At 58.5% G+C, this 13,240-nt stretch overlaps 3 protein-coding genes across 4 annotated transcripts in view; all 3 read left to right on the forward strand.

Moving 5' to 3' along the window:
* Positions 1-6: 6 nt before the first annotated feature.
* On the forward strand, positions 7-3,338 carry Il11 (interleukin 11). 2 transcript variants are annotated; one of them, XM_015505443.2, is made up of 4 exons: positions 7-384; positions 561-647; positions 734-895; positions 2,084-3,338. In XM_015505443.2, the coding sequence occupies exons 2-4, from the start codon at positions 618-620 to the stop codon at positions 2,252-2,254; spliced, it is 363 nt and encodes a 120-aa protein (XP_015360929.1). In that variant the 5' UTR covers positions 7-384; positions 561-617; the 3' UTR covers positions 2,255-3,338. The 2 variants fall into 2 exon arrangements, with proteins under 2 accessions (XP_015360929.1, XP_015360927.1); XM_015505441.2 differs by having other exon boundaries at positions 7-647.
* An 832-nt stretch (positions 3,339-4,170) lies between these two features.
* Positions 4,171-10,688, forward strand: Garin5b (golgi associated RAB2 interactor family member 5B). The gene is made up of 9 exons (XM_048791481.1): positions 4,171-4,320; positions 4,486-4,640; positions 4,714-4,972; positions 5,191-5,215; positions 5,391-5,470; positions 5,554-5,654; positions 5,746-5,798; positions 5,887-5,986; positions 10,106-10,688. The coding sequence occupies exons 1-9, from the start codon at positions 4,171-4,173 to the stop codon at positions 10,686-10,688; spliced, it is 1,506 nt and encodes a 501-aa protein (XP_048647438.1).
* Positions 10,689-12,862: 2,174 nt separating this feature from the next.
* Positions 12,863-13,240, forward strand: part of LOC107158929 (cytochrome c oxidase subunit 6B2) — a 1,776-nt gene continuing 1,398 nt past the window's right edge. The window contains exon 1 of the mRNA XM_015505447.2: positions 12,863-13,147. Within this exon, the coding sequence (XP_015360933.1) occupies positions 12,961-13,147 (187 nt within the window). The 5' untranslated portion in view covers positions 12,863-12,960. The remainder of the gene's footprint in view (positions 13,148-13,240) is intronic.

A 13,240-nucleotide genomic window follows, 5' to 3' on the forward strand; every position in this document is an offset into this window, starting at 1 on the left:
CCCGCCCCGGGCCGCGTCTGCTCCGACGGGCGGGGCAGCCAGAGTCAGGGAGGGAGAGGGAAGCCCGCCTGGGCCCTGCGAACTGCCCCCGGGCGCTCCACCCAGAGACTCACGACCTCAGCCCCTCCTTGCGAGAACCCGGAGTGCGGAGCCCAGCCTTCCCCTCGGACCCGGGTTCCAGCTTGAGCCTTCTGTGCCCTCCTGCCTTCAGGTGTTTGCCACTTGGTCCTGGTGGTGCTGAGCCTCCGGTTAGATAGAGCTGTTGCCCCTGGGCCACCTCCTGGTCCCCCTCGAGTTCCCCCAGACCCTCGAGCAGACCTGGACAGTGCGGTGCTCCTGACACGCTCCCTCCTGGCAGACACTCGGCAGCTGGCCGCACAGCTGGTAGGAGCCTGAAGGGAATGGGCTGGAGCAGTGACAGATATGAGAGTCACGGGGTGGGGGGGTGTCTTCCAGCATGCCACCTGGAGAGCTTCTAGGCACCCAGCATGGCGGGGACCGAGAGTTTGGGACCAGAGGTGGGGAATATAGGAAGCTGCTCAAAGCCTCTTTCCCACCAGAGAGACAAATTCCCTGCAGAAGGAGACCACAACCTGGAATCCCTGCCCACCTTGGCCATGAGTGCAGGGGCACTGGGAGCACTGCAGGTAAGGACTGGGGTTTGGGGGTCAGGGGGTTGGGGGCTGCACAGGCATGTACCAGCTGTGTCCTGAGGCCCCAACCTGCTTCCCAGCTGCCAGGAGTGCTGACTAGGCTTCGAGCTGATCTGCTCTCCTACCTGCGGCACGTGCAGTGGCTGCGCAGGGCTGGTGGCCCTTCCTTGAAGACCTTGGAACCGGAGCTGGGTGCTCTGCAGGCTCGGCTGGACCGGCTCCTGCGACGGCTGCAGCTCCTGGTATGCCTTAGCTCCCAGATTTTACACCACCCACCCTGATCCTTGAGATCCCTAGAACCTATAGCCCAAGACCTTGAATCCTGAGATACCAGGATCCCAGGCTGACCCTAGAAACCCAGACCCCAAACCTGATCTCTGCTCTGAGACCCTGACCCTGAGACACACAGGGTCCTGTGGTCCTGAGACCCCAGACCCCAAAATACTTCCTCCAAGCCCCAAACTCTCACCCCAAGACCCTGAGCCCCCTCATGTCCCCAGGGTCCCAGACCCTGAGACTGAGACTTCAGAGCCTGTGGTTTTGTTCTGAAGTTAGACCTTGTACTCAGAGAACCCAAAGACCCAAGGTCCCCAGGATTGGGGGAGACTTGAGAACCTAAATCCTTACCCCCAGACTTGGACACCCTAGTCCCAAGGCAGTGACCCTCAAAGTCCCAGCCAGACCTCCTAACACTGAGCAACCCTGACCCAACCAGCCTTAAGACCAGATTTCAAATACCGAGACCCCAAAGTCTCAAACCTGCAGACCCCAGACCCTGAGCCTGGGACCCCATATCTCTCTTCCATGGTCAAAAATATCTCAGTCTCAGATCTTGATTGTGTAAGACCGTGAGATCTGACCTCCAAAGCCCCAAAGAGACTGGAAGACTTTGGGCCCCAGTTCCTGAACCTGACTCCTAAGACCTCAGACCTTTAATTCTAGCTCCTAGCTCTGAGATCCCAGATTTGAGACCCCAGCCCACCCATGAGTCCCGAATAATGAGTCCCTAAAAATAATAAACCCTGTTTTTAGAATGATGGTCCTAGAGACAATACATCTGAAACTATAGCCCTGAGATCCTGGGCCTGACCCCAGACTTGAGTGCACAGACCCTAGAGACCTAGCTCCAAAATTCCAGACCTGACTACCCCAAGAGGCCCCAGCCCTCACTAGAAAGCACCAGGAGCCCAGCCCCAACTTTACAGACCTCTCTCCCAACCCCCAAAACAGGGTCCTGGAGGCCGACCTTAAGATGACAACCTTTTGACATCAGTCTCAATTTTTTAGTTCCTGGAGACCTTCCTTCCCTAACCCCTCATCTCACATACCAGAGACTGCAAATATGCCCCCAGGCTGCCCCTAAATATCCCCTTTCCCCAGAACTCCACCACATTCCTTACCTTTTTCTCACCTCTGTCCCCTCCTGACAGATGTCCCGCCTGGCCCTGCCCCAGTCGGCCCCAGACCCACCAGCGCCTCCCCTAGCCCCACCTGCCTCAGCCTGGGGAGGCGTCAGGGCGGCTCACGCCATCCTAGGGGGGTTGCACCTGACCCTGGACTGGGCCGTTCGGGGGCTGCTGCTGCTGAAGACTCGGCTATGACCTGGGACCTAAAGCCACCGTCGTCCTTAAAAGCCACATCTTATTTATTTATTTATTTCAGTACTTAGGGTGTGAGGGCAGGGGATGGCCCCTCTCATTACCCACCATAGTTAGATACAGTCCCTCCAGGAGACTTGGGTGGGGGGCATGTGTGCCTTATTTATACTTATTTATTTAAGGAGTCGGGGGTGGGAGGCAGGTGGACTAAGGAGAAGGGAACCAGGATCCTGGATTCTTGGATCTCTAAGAAATCTTTCCACAGTGTCTTCCTGGCTTCTGCCCCTCTGGGCCTGGGCAGGAGTGTATATTATTTATTAAACAATTACTTTTTATGTTATGGTGGGGAGGGGGGAAGGAAGCCTGGGTTTTTATACAAAAATGTGAGAAACCTTTGTGAGACAATGGGGAATTAAACTTGTCATACCTATGCACTTAGAGGTGGATTCTCTTGAGGGTTGGGGGCCTGGATGCTGGGGTCCCTGGTGCAGGGGGAGGCGGAGGTCCTGAGTGGGCAGAGCAGGGGAGGGGAGACTGGTCAGCTACTCAGAGAACGCTAAGGAAACATGGGTCTGGGCCTTGTCTGGTGCCCAGCACTTCAAGGTGTTCAATAAATATTTAATGGAAGGTTCCGGAAGGTTACCCTGTGACTGACAGGACCTGCATGGGGCAGAGCTGCAGGCTGGCGGCTGTTCATTTTGGCATTGCTTCCTATGACAAGTTGGAAATAATTTAGATGCCCAGCCGTGGGGAGATGTTTAACTAGAGCACAGCACCCACAGCATGGAGTGTCTTCTGGCCCCACAGGAGGCTTCAGACAGGGCTGCTGAGACACCCCAAGATGCCCTGTGGCCTGAGACAGCAGGATGCAGAACCACTGAGGGTTTTGCATTTCGCTTTATCTACGGATTTTGAAAAATGCCGGAGGGAAATACACCGAATGTTGACAGTGGCTGGCCAGGTGGAAGTGAGGAATGGGATGCGGGTGACTTTCATTGTTTGCTCTTGTCTGTATTTTCCAGAATTTCTACCATGACTGTATTTTGCATGACACATTTTAAAATAATAATAAACACTATTTTTAGAATGATGGAATGCCAGTCTTACCTTCCCATCCCCCCCCCCAAAAAAAATCTAAATAATAAAGACCATGGGTTGAGCCGCAGCCCTGGGCTGTGCTCTGCCTGTGGGCTCTTAGATGGTCCCCCTGGACCCTGGAACATGCCCCACCTCGTAGGTGAGGGAAATTCCTCGCAGTCACACAGCTAAGGGGATGAAACTGATGGTAGTCTGGTTGGACTCATTCCAAAGCTGGCTGGCATCCCACTCTGTACAGCTTGGTGACAGGGACTATTGACGTGGCCCACACACTGTTAGACGTGAGGAAACTGAGGCTCAGCGTGAGTTTGGGTCTTACACAGGGACTAGAGCAGGCCAGGGGCAGAGCGGGCGGGCCTCTCATTCCTTTGGTTAATGGTCCCCTTACAGTAGCCAGACACCCACCCCCAAGGGGCCTTGTTTTGTCACAGGTTTAGCTCTGGAGGGTGCAATGGGTCTGGACCCCACCCTGGGTCTGGGGTTTTGATTCACCCATCCCCACCCTGAAGACTCCAGGTCATACCCCTGGAGGACAGGGCTCCTGAAGAGTTCCCAGGAAGAGTCCCCTGTGTGTCTGTTGAGGTCACAAAGCCCTCCACCAAAGGCTCCTCCCCCAGCTCAGTGCTGTCCACCCCAGCAGGGCCATGGCCACAGCCCTAGTCTCCCGGCCCTGGGGAAGCTCCACTCTCTGTGACCACTGAGCTCCCACCACCCGTGAAGCCCAAGGGGCCCAGGCCAGTGGGCCAGGGTGGAACAGGGGCGTGCTGGGTCCTGGGTCTCAGATCCCTAATTCATACCTCACCCAATGCTCTGCAGCCATCATGAACCAGCTTTGGAACATCCGGCATCCCCAGCAGCACCAGACCCCTCAAAAGTGGGTCCCTATTCTGGGGGAGCTGCAGAAGACCCTCCAGAAGGGCGAGTACCTGCCCCTCCGCCCGCTGCCCATGTTCGAGAGTAACTTTGTCCAGGTCCCCTACTCCCTGTGCTCTGTGGGCTGAGGGGGCAGGAGGGTTGAGACCATTGGTGGGGGTTTAAGAGGGTCGGGGAGTGGGCTGGAAGGGGGCTCAGGCAGAGGGTGCTAGAGGCGTGTTGGAGAAAGGTTCGGTTCCAGCCCCTCTCCCTGGCCACCCCAGGTAACAAATCGTGGGGGCCCCGTGTTCGTGCATCACAGAGCCAACCGGCTGACCATAGGCGTGGCTGCCTCCCTGCCAGGCCTGATGCTGCCCGACATCCTGCTGATTGCTCAGCCCGCAGAGGGCAAGGACGCCTCCGGCCTCGTTCTGACCAGGTGCCTTCCTGCCCCCATCCCTGCCACACCCTCCCCCACCTCCAGCTCTAGCTGGCTGTCTCTGCCTCCCCAGGATGATCCCACTAGACCTTGTCCACCTCTATGTCCATGATCTGTCCTCCTGGCGCCTGAAACTGCGCCTGGTCACTGGCCGCTGCTACTACCTGGAGCTAGACGCCCCCGACCATGAGGTGGGCTTCCTGTTCAACCGCTGGATCCGCCTCATCAACTTGCTTCGGGAGCCTGCCACCACCTGGGCCCCCAGGACCCTGCAAACACCCCCTCTGGACATGTCCTTGGCCACAGCGCCTGCTTCTACCTGGCACCTCCAGGTGGGGCCCTAACACGCAGATCTCAGGCAGAGAGCTCCAACTCCATGAGGAGCTGGGACCTACTGTCTAAAGTCCCACGGTCCCAGCAAAGGGGCTGGGGTCCGTACCACTGGGTCTGAGGGAGGAGGGGCTGGGGATGAGACTGCTGGCTGGGTGGGCCATGGAAGTGTACAACCAGGGCCTGTGACCCCTCCTGACTGGCCCCTCCCTGTCCACAGGAGCAGGCCCACATCAGACAGACAGGTAAGCGGGCTCTGCCATCTGTTAGGCCCTTCTTGATGGGCCAGGTGCCTCCCCTGTGGAAGCGCCAGCACTTGGACTGGGTCCCTACTCTCCCCTGGGTGGGCCCTGCTTGTTCTCCTCAGGGCCTTGTCCCCATGTCCTGTCCTGACCCTCCTCGCTCCACCTCTCTTTCCAGCTCTCTCTCCAGGTGCAATCCCTGAGCCCACCTTTCCTTATAAGATGCTGGCCTCTCAGAAGAAGAAGAAGAAGACCAAGGTGAGCCCACTGGGCAGGCCAGTGGGCCGGGCACTGGGATGGGGCTGCCCTTTCTCTGACTGTCTCCCTCCACCCACTTCCAGGCCCTCAAGCGAAGATTCAAGTCTCAGGCTGTGGGTGACTCCGTGCCTCTCGTCTGGTCCCACCTGGATCATGCAGGCGATCAGAAGAAAGCCACAGAGAAGTGGGTGCAGGCTTGTTGCTGGTGGGGGGCAGCACATGGAGCAGGTCTTTGGCTCGGGTTCCACCAAAGTCCCACAATATTGCTCCTACAGGTCCCACCCAGATGTCCATCCTGACAAGTCCAACACCCAAGTCCACATTTCTGGTGGGAGCAACTCCCTTCCTCTGCTCCCTCCCACATGTGGGCCTGGCTCTCCTTCTCTCCAAGGGCTTAGTCCACTTCCTCCCACCAGGAAAGGCCAGTATCACCATCTGCACCATCTTCAGCATCATTTCCAACACCATCAACCAGTCACAGTCCTCTAAGGCCAGCTATACTCCAGGGGACCCTGGGTCTGAGGGAGGAGGCTGGGGGTGGACCCCTGGGTCTGAGGGAGGAGGCTNGACACCCGCCACAGTCAGCATGCCTGGTTCAGTCAGGGCGCCCACCACAGTCAGTACACCTGGCACAGTCAGCGCACCAGGCTCAGTCAGGGCGCCCACCACAGTCAGTGAGCCAGGCTCAGTCAAGACACCCGCCACAGTCAGCATGCCTGGTTCAGTCAGGGCGCCCACCACAGTCAGTACACCTGGCACAGTCAGCGCACCAGGCTCAGTCAGGGCGCCCACCACAGTCAGTGAGCCAGGCTCAGTCAAGACACCCGCCACAGTCAGCATGCCTGGTTCAGTCAGGGCGCCCACCACAGTCAGTACACCTGGCACAGTCAGCGCACCAGGCTCAGTCAGGGCGCCCACCACAGTCAGTGAGCCAGGCTCAGTCAAGACACCCGCCACAGTCAGCATGCCTGGTTCAGTCAGGGCGCCCACCACAGTCAGTACACCTGGCACAGTCAGCGCACCAGGCTCAGTCAGGGCGCCCACCACAGTCAGTGAGCCAGGCTCAGTCAAGACACCCGCCACAGTCAGCATGCCTGGTTCAGTCAGGGCGCCCACCACAGTCAGTACACCTGGCACAGTCAGCGCACCAGGCTCAGTCAGGGCGCCCACCACAGTCAGTGAGCCAGGCTCAGTCAAGACACCCGCCACAGTCAGCATGCCTGGTTCAGTCAGGGCGCCCACCACAGTCAGTACACCTGGCACAGTCAGCGCACCAGGCTCAGTCAGGGCGCCCACCACAGTCAGTGAGCCAGGCTCAGTCAAGACACCCGCCACAGTCAGCATGCCTGGTTCAGTCAGGGCGCCCACCACAGTCAGTACACCTGGCACAGTCAGCGCACCAGGCTCAGTCAGGGCGCCCACCACAGTCAGTGAGCCAGGCTCAGTCAAGACACCCGCCACAGTCAGCATGCCTGGTTCAGTCAGGGCGCCCACCACAGTCAGTACACCTGGCACAGTCAGCGCACCAGGCTCAGTCAGGGCGCCCACCACAGTCAGTGAGCCAGGCTCAGTCAAGACACCCGCCACAGTCAGCATGCCTGGTTCAGTCAGGGCGCCCACCACAGTCAGTACACCTGGCACAGTCAGCGCACCAGGCTCAGTCAGGGCGCCCACCACAGTCAGTGAGCCAGGCTCAGTCAAGACACCCGCCACAGTCAGCATGCCTGGTTCAGTCAGGGCGCCCACCACAGTCAGTACACCTGGCACAGTCAGCGCACCAGGCTCAGTCAGGGCGCCCACCACAGTCAGTGAGCCAGGCTCAGTCAAGACACCCGCCACAGTCAGCATGCCTGGTTCAGTCAGGGCGCCCACCACAGTCAGTACACCTGGCACAGTCAGCGCACCAGGCTCAGTCAGGGCGCCCACCACAGTCAGTGAGCCAGGCTCAGTCAAGACACCCGCCACAGTCAGCATGCCTGGTTCAGTCAGGGCGCCCACCACAGTCAGTACACCTGGCACAGTCAGCGCACCAGGCTCAGTCAGGGCGCCCACCACAGTCAGTGAGCCAGGCTCAGTCAAGACACCCGCCACAGTCAGCATGCCTGGTTCAGTCAGGGCGCCCACCACAGTCAGTACACCTGGCACAGTCAGCGCACCAGGCTCAGTCAGGGCGCCCACCACAGTCAGTGAGCCAGGCTCAGTCAAGACACCCGCCACAGTCAGCATGCCTGGTTCAGTCAGGGCGCCCACCACAGTCAGTACACCTGGCACAGTCAGCGCACCAGGCTCAGTCAGGGCGCCCACCACAGTCAGTGAGCCAGGCTCAGTCAAGACACCCGCCACAGTCAGCATGCCTGGTTCAGTCAGGGCGCCCACCACAGTCAGTACACCTGGCACAGTCAGCGCACCAGGCTCAGTCAGGGCGCCCACCACAGTCAGTGAGCCAGGCTCAGTCAAGACACCCGCCACAGTCAGCATGCCTGGTTCAGTCAGGGCGCCCACCACAGTCAGTACACCTGGCACAGTCAGCGCACCAGGCTCAGTCAGGGCGCCCACCACAGTCAGTGAGCCAGGCTCAGTCAAGACACCCGCCACAGTCAGCATGCCTGGTTCAGTCAGGGCGCCCACCACAGTCAGTACACCTGGCACAGTCAGCGCACCAGGCTCAGTCAGGGCGCCCACCACAGTCAGTGAGCCAGGCTCAGTCAAGACACCCGCCACAGTCAGCATGCCTGGTTCAGTCAGGGCGCCCACCACAGTCAGTACACCTGGCACAGTCAGCGCACCAGGCTCAGTCAGGGCGCCCACCACAGTCAGTGAGCCAGGCTCAGTCAAGACACCCGCCACAGTCAGCATGCCTGGTTCAGTCAGGGCGCCCACCACAGTCAGTACACCTGGCACAGTCAGCGCACCAGGCTCAGTCAGGGCGCCCACCACAGTCAGTGAGCCAGGCTCAGTCAAGACACCCGCCACAGTCAGCATGCCTGGTTCAGTCAGGGCGCCCACCACAGTCAGTACACCTGGCACAGTCAGCGCACCAGGCTCAGTCAGGGCGCCCACCACAGTCAGTGAGCCAGGCTCAGTCAAGACACCCGCCACAGTCAGCATGCCTGGTTCAGTCAGGGCGCCCACCACAGTCAGTACACCTGGCACAGTCAGCGCACCAGGCTCAGTCAGGGCGCCCACCACAGTCAGTGAGCCAGGCTCAGTCAAGACACCCGCCACAGTCAGCATGCCTGGTTCAGTCAGGGCGCCCACCACAGTCAGTACACCTGGCACAGTCAGCGCACCAGGCTCAGTCAGGGCGCCCACCACAGTCAGTGAGCCAGGCTCAGTCAAGACACCCGCCACAGTCAGCATGCCTGGTTCAGTCAGGGCGCCCACCACAGTCAGTACACCTGGCACAGTCAGCGCACCAGGCTCAGTCAGGGCGCCCACCACAGTCAGTGAGCCAGGCTCAGTCAAGACACCCGCCACAGTCAGCATGCCTGGTTCAGTCAGGGCGCCCACCACAGTCAGTACACCTGGCACAGTCAGCGCACCAGGCTCAGTCAGGGCGCCCACCACAGTCAGTGAGCCAGGCTCAGTCAAGACACCCGCCACAGTCAGCATGCCTGGTTCAGTCAGGGCGCCCACCACAGTCAGTACACCTGGCACAGTCAGCGCACCAGGCTCAGTCAGGGCGCCCACCACAGTCAGTGAGCCAGGCTCAGTCAAGACACCCGCCACAGTCAGCATGCCTGGTTCAGTCAGGGCGCCCACCACAGTCAGTACACCTGGCACAGTCAGCGCACCAGGCTCAGTCAGGGCGCCCACCACAGTCAGTGAGCCAGGCTCAGTCAAGACACCCGCCACAGTCAGCATGCCTGGTTCAGTCAGGGCGCCCACCACAGTCAGTACACCTGGCACAGTCAGCGCACCAGGCTCAGTCAGGGCGCCCACCACAGTCAGTGAGCCAGGCTCAGTCAAGACACCCGCCACAGTCAGCATGCCTGGTTCAGTCAGGGCGCCCACCACAGTCAGTACACCTGGCACAGTCAGCGCACCAGGCTCAGTCAGGGCGCCCACCACAGTCAGTGAGCCAGGCTCAGTCAAGACACCCGCCACAGTCAGCATGCCTGGTTCAGTCAGGGCGCCCACCACAGTCAGTACACCTGGCACAGTCAGCGCACCAGGCTCAGTCAGGGCGCCCACCACAGTCAGTGAGCCAGGCTCAGTCAAGACACCCGCCACAGTCAGCATGCCTGGTTCAGTCAGGGCGCCCACCACAGTCAGTACACCTGGCACAGTCAGCGCACCAGGCTCAGTCAGGGCGCCCACCACAGTCAGTGAGCCAGGCTCAGTCAAGACACCCGCCACAGTCAGCATGCCTGGTTCAGTCAGGGCGCCCACCACAGTCAGTACACCTGGCACAGTCAGCGCACCAGGCTCAGTCAGGGCGCCCACCACAGTCAGTGAGCCAGGCTCAGTCAAGACACCCGCCACAGTCAGCATGCCTGGTTCAGTCAGGGCGCCCACCACAGTCAGTACACCTGGCACAGTCAGCGCACCAGGCTCAGTCAGGGCGCCCACCACAGTCAGTGAGCCAGGCTCAGTCAAGACACCCGCCACAGTCAGCATGCCTGGTTCAGTCAGGGCGCCCACCATAGTCAGTACACCCGGCACAGTCAGCGCACCAGGCTCAGTCAGGGCACCCACCACAGTCAGCGAGCCCGGCTCAGTCAGGGCGCCCGCCACAATCAGCGAGCCTGGCTCAGTCAAGATGCCCACCACAGTCAGCACGCCTGGCACAGTCAGCGCTCCCGGCTCAGTCAGGGCGCCCGGCTCAGTTAGAACGCCAGGCTCAGTCAGGACACCCCAACTGGCCAGGAGAATATCTCAAGAACCTGAAAGCATGCTGAGCCAGCATCCTCTGGCCAAGGCGGGATCATCCTCGGAAATTCTCCGGCCTGTGCTCTTGGAAATTGACGATAGGAGTGATGTGGTCACCAAGGCAGTAAGGGAAGAACAGGGCTCCTTTCACCCATCGCCCAGGTACTTGGGATCAGCTGCTAATGCTTATTGTCAACTCCTTAGTCTGCAGGAGAGTGGGGATCTGTTCCCTGATGTCACCTTAGATAGACTCTATGTTTATGTATATCTGGGTGGTTGTCGCCAGGGCCCAGGGCCTGCTGAGCTAACCTGCATCAGTGTTTACTGTGTCTGGGTGTTGTTCTAGGCAGGAGGGATGCAGCATCCAACAGTGAGGGTGAACATGGGGTATGCTGCTGGCACCTAGTGGGCAGGGACAAGTCAGGGACAGCCCCACCATAGTGCAGGTGGCCAGGGAGGCAGTATGGAGCTGGAGTCATTTGTGTAAACACCTGAAGGCCTCTGCTGAGTACCAAGGCAGGAGCAGAGTGCTTGTGTGCACCGAGTGAGTCCAGGAGTCCAGATGTGGGAAATGCAGTCAGGGTCCCATCATACAGAACTTTGCAGAAAAGTTTAAGGATTGTAGCTTTTGATGCTGAATAAACTAGAAGGTTTGGGGCACAAGAGTGGCAGGAACTGGGACTGGAGCTGTAGATCAGTGATCGAGTGCTTGCCTAGCATGTGTGAGGCACTGGGTTTGATCTTCAGCACACATAAAAATAAACAAAGGTATTGTGTCCATCTACAACTAAAAAATATATATTAAAAAAAAAAAAGATGTTGGGTGCGTTGGCACACACCTGTAATTGCAGTGGCTTGGGAGGCTGAAGCAGGAGGATCTTGAGTTCAAAGCCAGCATTAGCAACTTAGTGAGATCCTAAGCAACTCAGTGAGACCTTGTCTCTAAATGCAAAATAGGGCTGGGGATGCAGCTCAGTGGTCAAGTGCCCTGGAGTTCGATCCTCAGTATCCCTCCCTCAAAAGAAAAAAAAAATAATAATGATAATGGCAGGAACTGATTTACATTGAAAGGGCTCTCTGGCTAGGGGTATGAATGCAGAGGGGCAAGGGTGGGAGCTAAGAGCAGAGGGATCATGGGGATCAAAGAGGCTGGGGAGAAGATTGTGAATTCTGTGCTGCATCTCAATTCTGAGATGGTCAGGGAAGCCATGGGGTAGTAGTTGGATAACATGATTCTGGAATTCAGAGGAAGCAATTTGGGGTGTCACTGCCTATGGAAGGGTCACTGATGGAGGTCACCAGTAAATAGAAATGAAGAGACAGCCCAAGTTGTTAAGAAAAAGAAGAACCAAAGTCAGACAGTAGAATAGCAAAAGGCAGGAGCATCCAGAATGCTGTCTGAAGAAGGTAATGAGGGAGGAGGAGCAGGGGACCATATGTCATATGCTGCAAGAAGGAGGCAGGACTGAGACAGGACCCATGGGTCTCCGCAGGGAGGAGACATGTTGGAGAAGGCCTGACTGAAGCAGGCCTGGAGAGGGCACAGAAGGGGAAGCCACCAGGCTGCAATACTGGGCAACCTTAAAAATGTTATGGCAAGTGCCAGGAACTGGACATAATGGGCCCTGTTTTGTAGGGTTCCATTTCCACAAAATGTCCACAAGTAGGTGAATTTGTGAAGACAGGAAGGGGTTTTTCAGGGGCTGAAGGTGCAGGAATAGGGAGTGACTGCTAATGGATTAAGATTTCTTTTGAAGTGACAAGAACACTCTGGAACTGGAGGTGATGTGATTTCACGGTTTGAATGTACTGAATGCTAATTTAAGGGGTACACTGTAAATCAGAGTGGTAAGTTTTATGTAATAGGTATTTTTCGGTGATATACTTAGAGCCTTGGTTTCAGATGTCCTTGACAGTCCCCCAAGGTCCTCTCTGGCTTTTCTGTCTTTGCAGCATGCCAAGTTCCCAGCACTTTGAATAGCAGGTTGCAGAGAACTTGCTCTCAGTCGGCAAACTGTCCAGAGGAGCCCAGCGGGGCCAGGTACCCCTGAGACCCGGATACTACTTGTATTAGACCTGGCCCTAGCCCTGGTGGGGATCCTGGAAGCTGTGACCTCACCTTCCCTTTCTCCTCTTCTCCTACAGGCCCCAGGGTGCTGTGCACCCCTACTGTAGGATGCAGAATGCTGGAAAGTCCAGGCGGGGGGATTTTCCCTCTCCGGTAGAGACCAGAGTTATCTATAAGTTTATATTTTGGGGGGGGGGGGGCGGGGCAGGGAGACCCCGCGGAGTAGCCCAAATTCGCAGAGATTAAAAGCCCGAGTCTGAGACTCAGCCAAAGTCCGCCTCAGTGCCTGTGTGTGTGCGCGGCCCCCGAGGGGGCGTCAGTCCCAGCCTGGAGGCAGTCTGCACTGTCCCCGCCCGCGTCCCAGTCCGGCCCCGCAACGGCTCCCATTGGATGGGTCTGTTGGGGTCCCAGCCAATCCGATCTGAGGGCCATGTTTTCCTGAGCTGGGCGGAACCCCCCCCTCAGAAGCCAGAGGCTCCCGGGAACCCCAAGCACAGTGGACCGACGACGCGTGGACATCAGTCTGGTGAGGGCAGGACAGGTGCTCAGGATGGGCTCAGGAACTGGGTGCGGTCAGAGCCCCACGGAACCCCCTCCTGCGCCGCAGGAGGTAAGTCCTCAGAGGATACTGGACGTTGAAACCCAGAAGCCCCCCAGGGGGAAATGGACGACTCCGCCCTTCGACCCGCGCTTCCCCAACCAGAACCAGACCCGTAACTGCTACCAGAACTTCCTGGGTGAGACCTGGTGGGCCAGGTTAGAGGGGAGCAGGGCGAGCGACGAGGGAGGCGGGCAGGCGGGGCCCACCTGGAGTCGCCCAGACCGTTAGG

Source organism: Marmota marmota, unplaced genomic scaffold (assembly GCF_001458135.2).
Source record: "Marmota marmota marmota unplaced genomic scaffold, marMar, whole genome shotgun sequence".
Classification (NCBI taxonomy): Eukaryota; Metazoa; Chordata; class Mammalia; order Rodentia; family Sciuridae; genus Marmota; species Marmota marmota.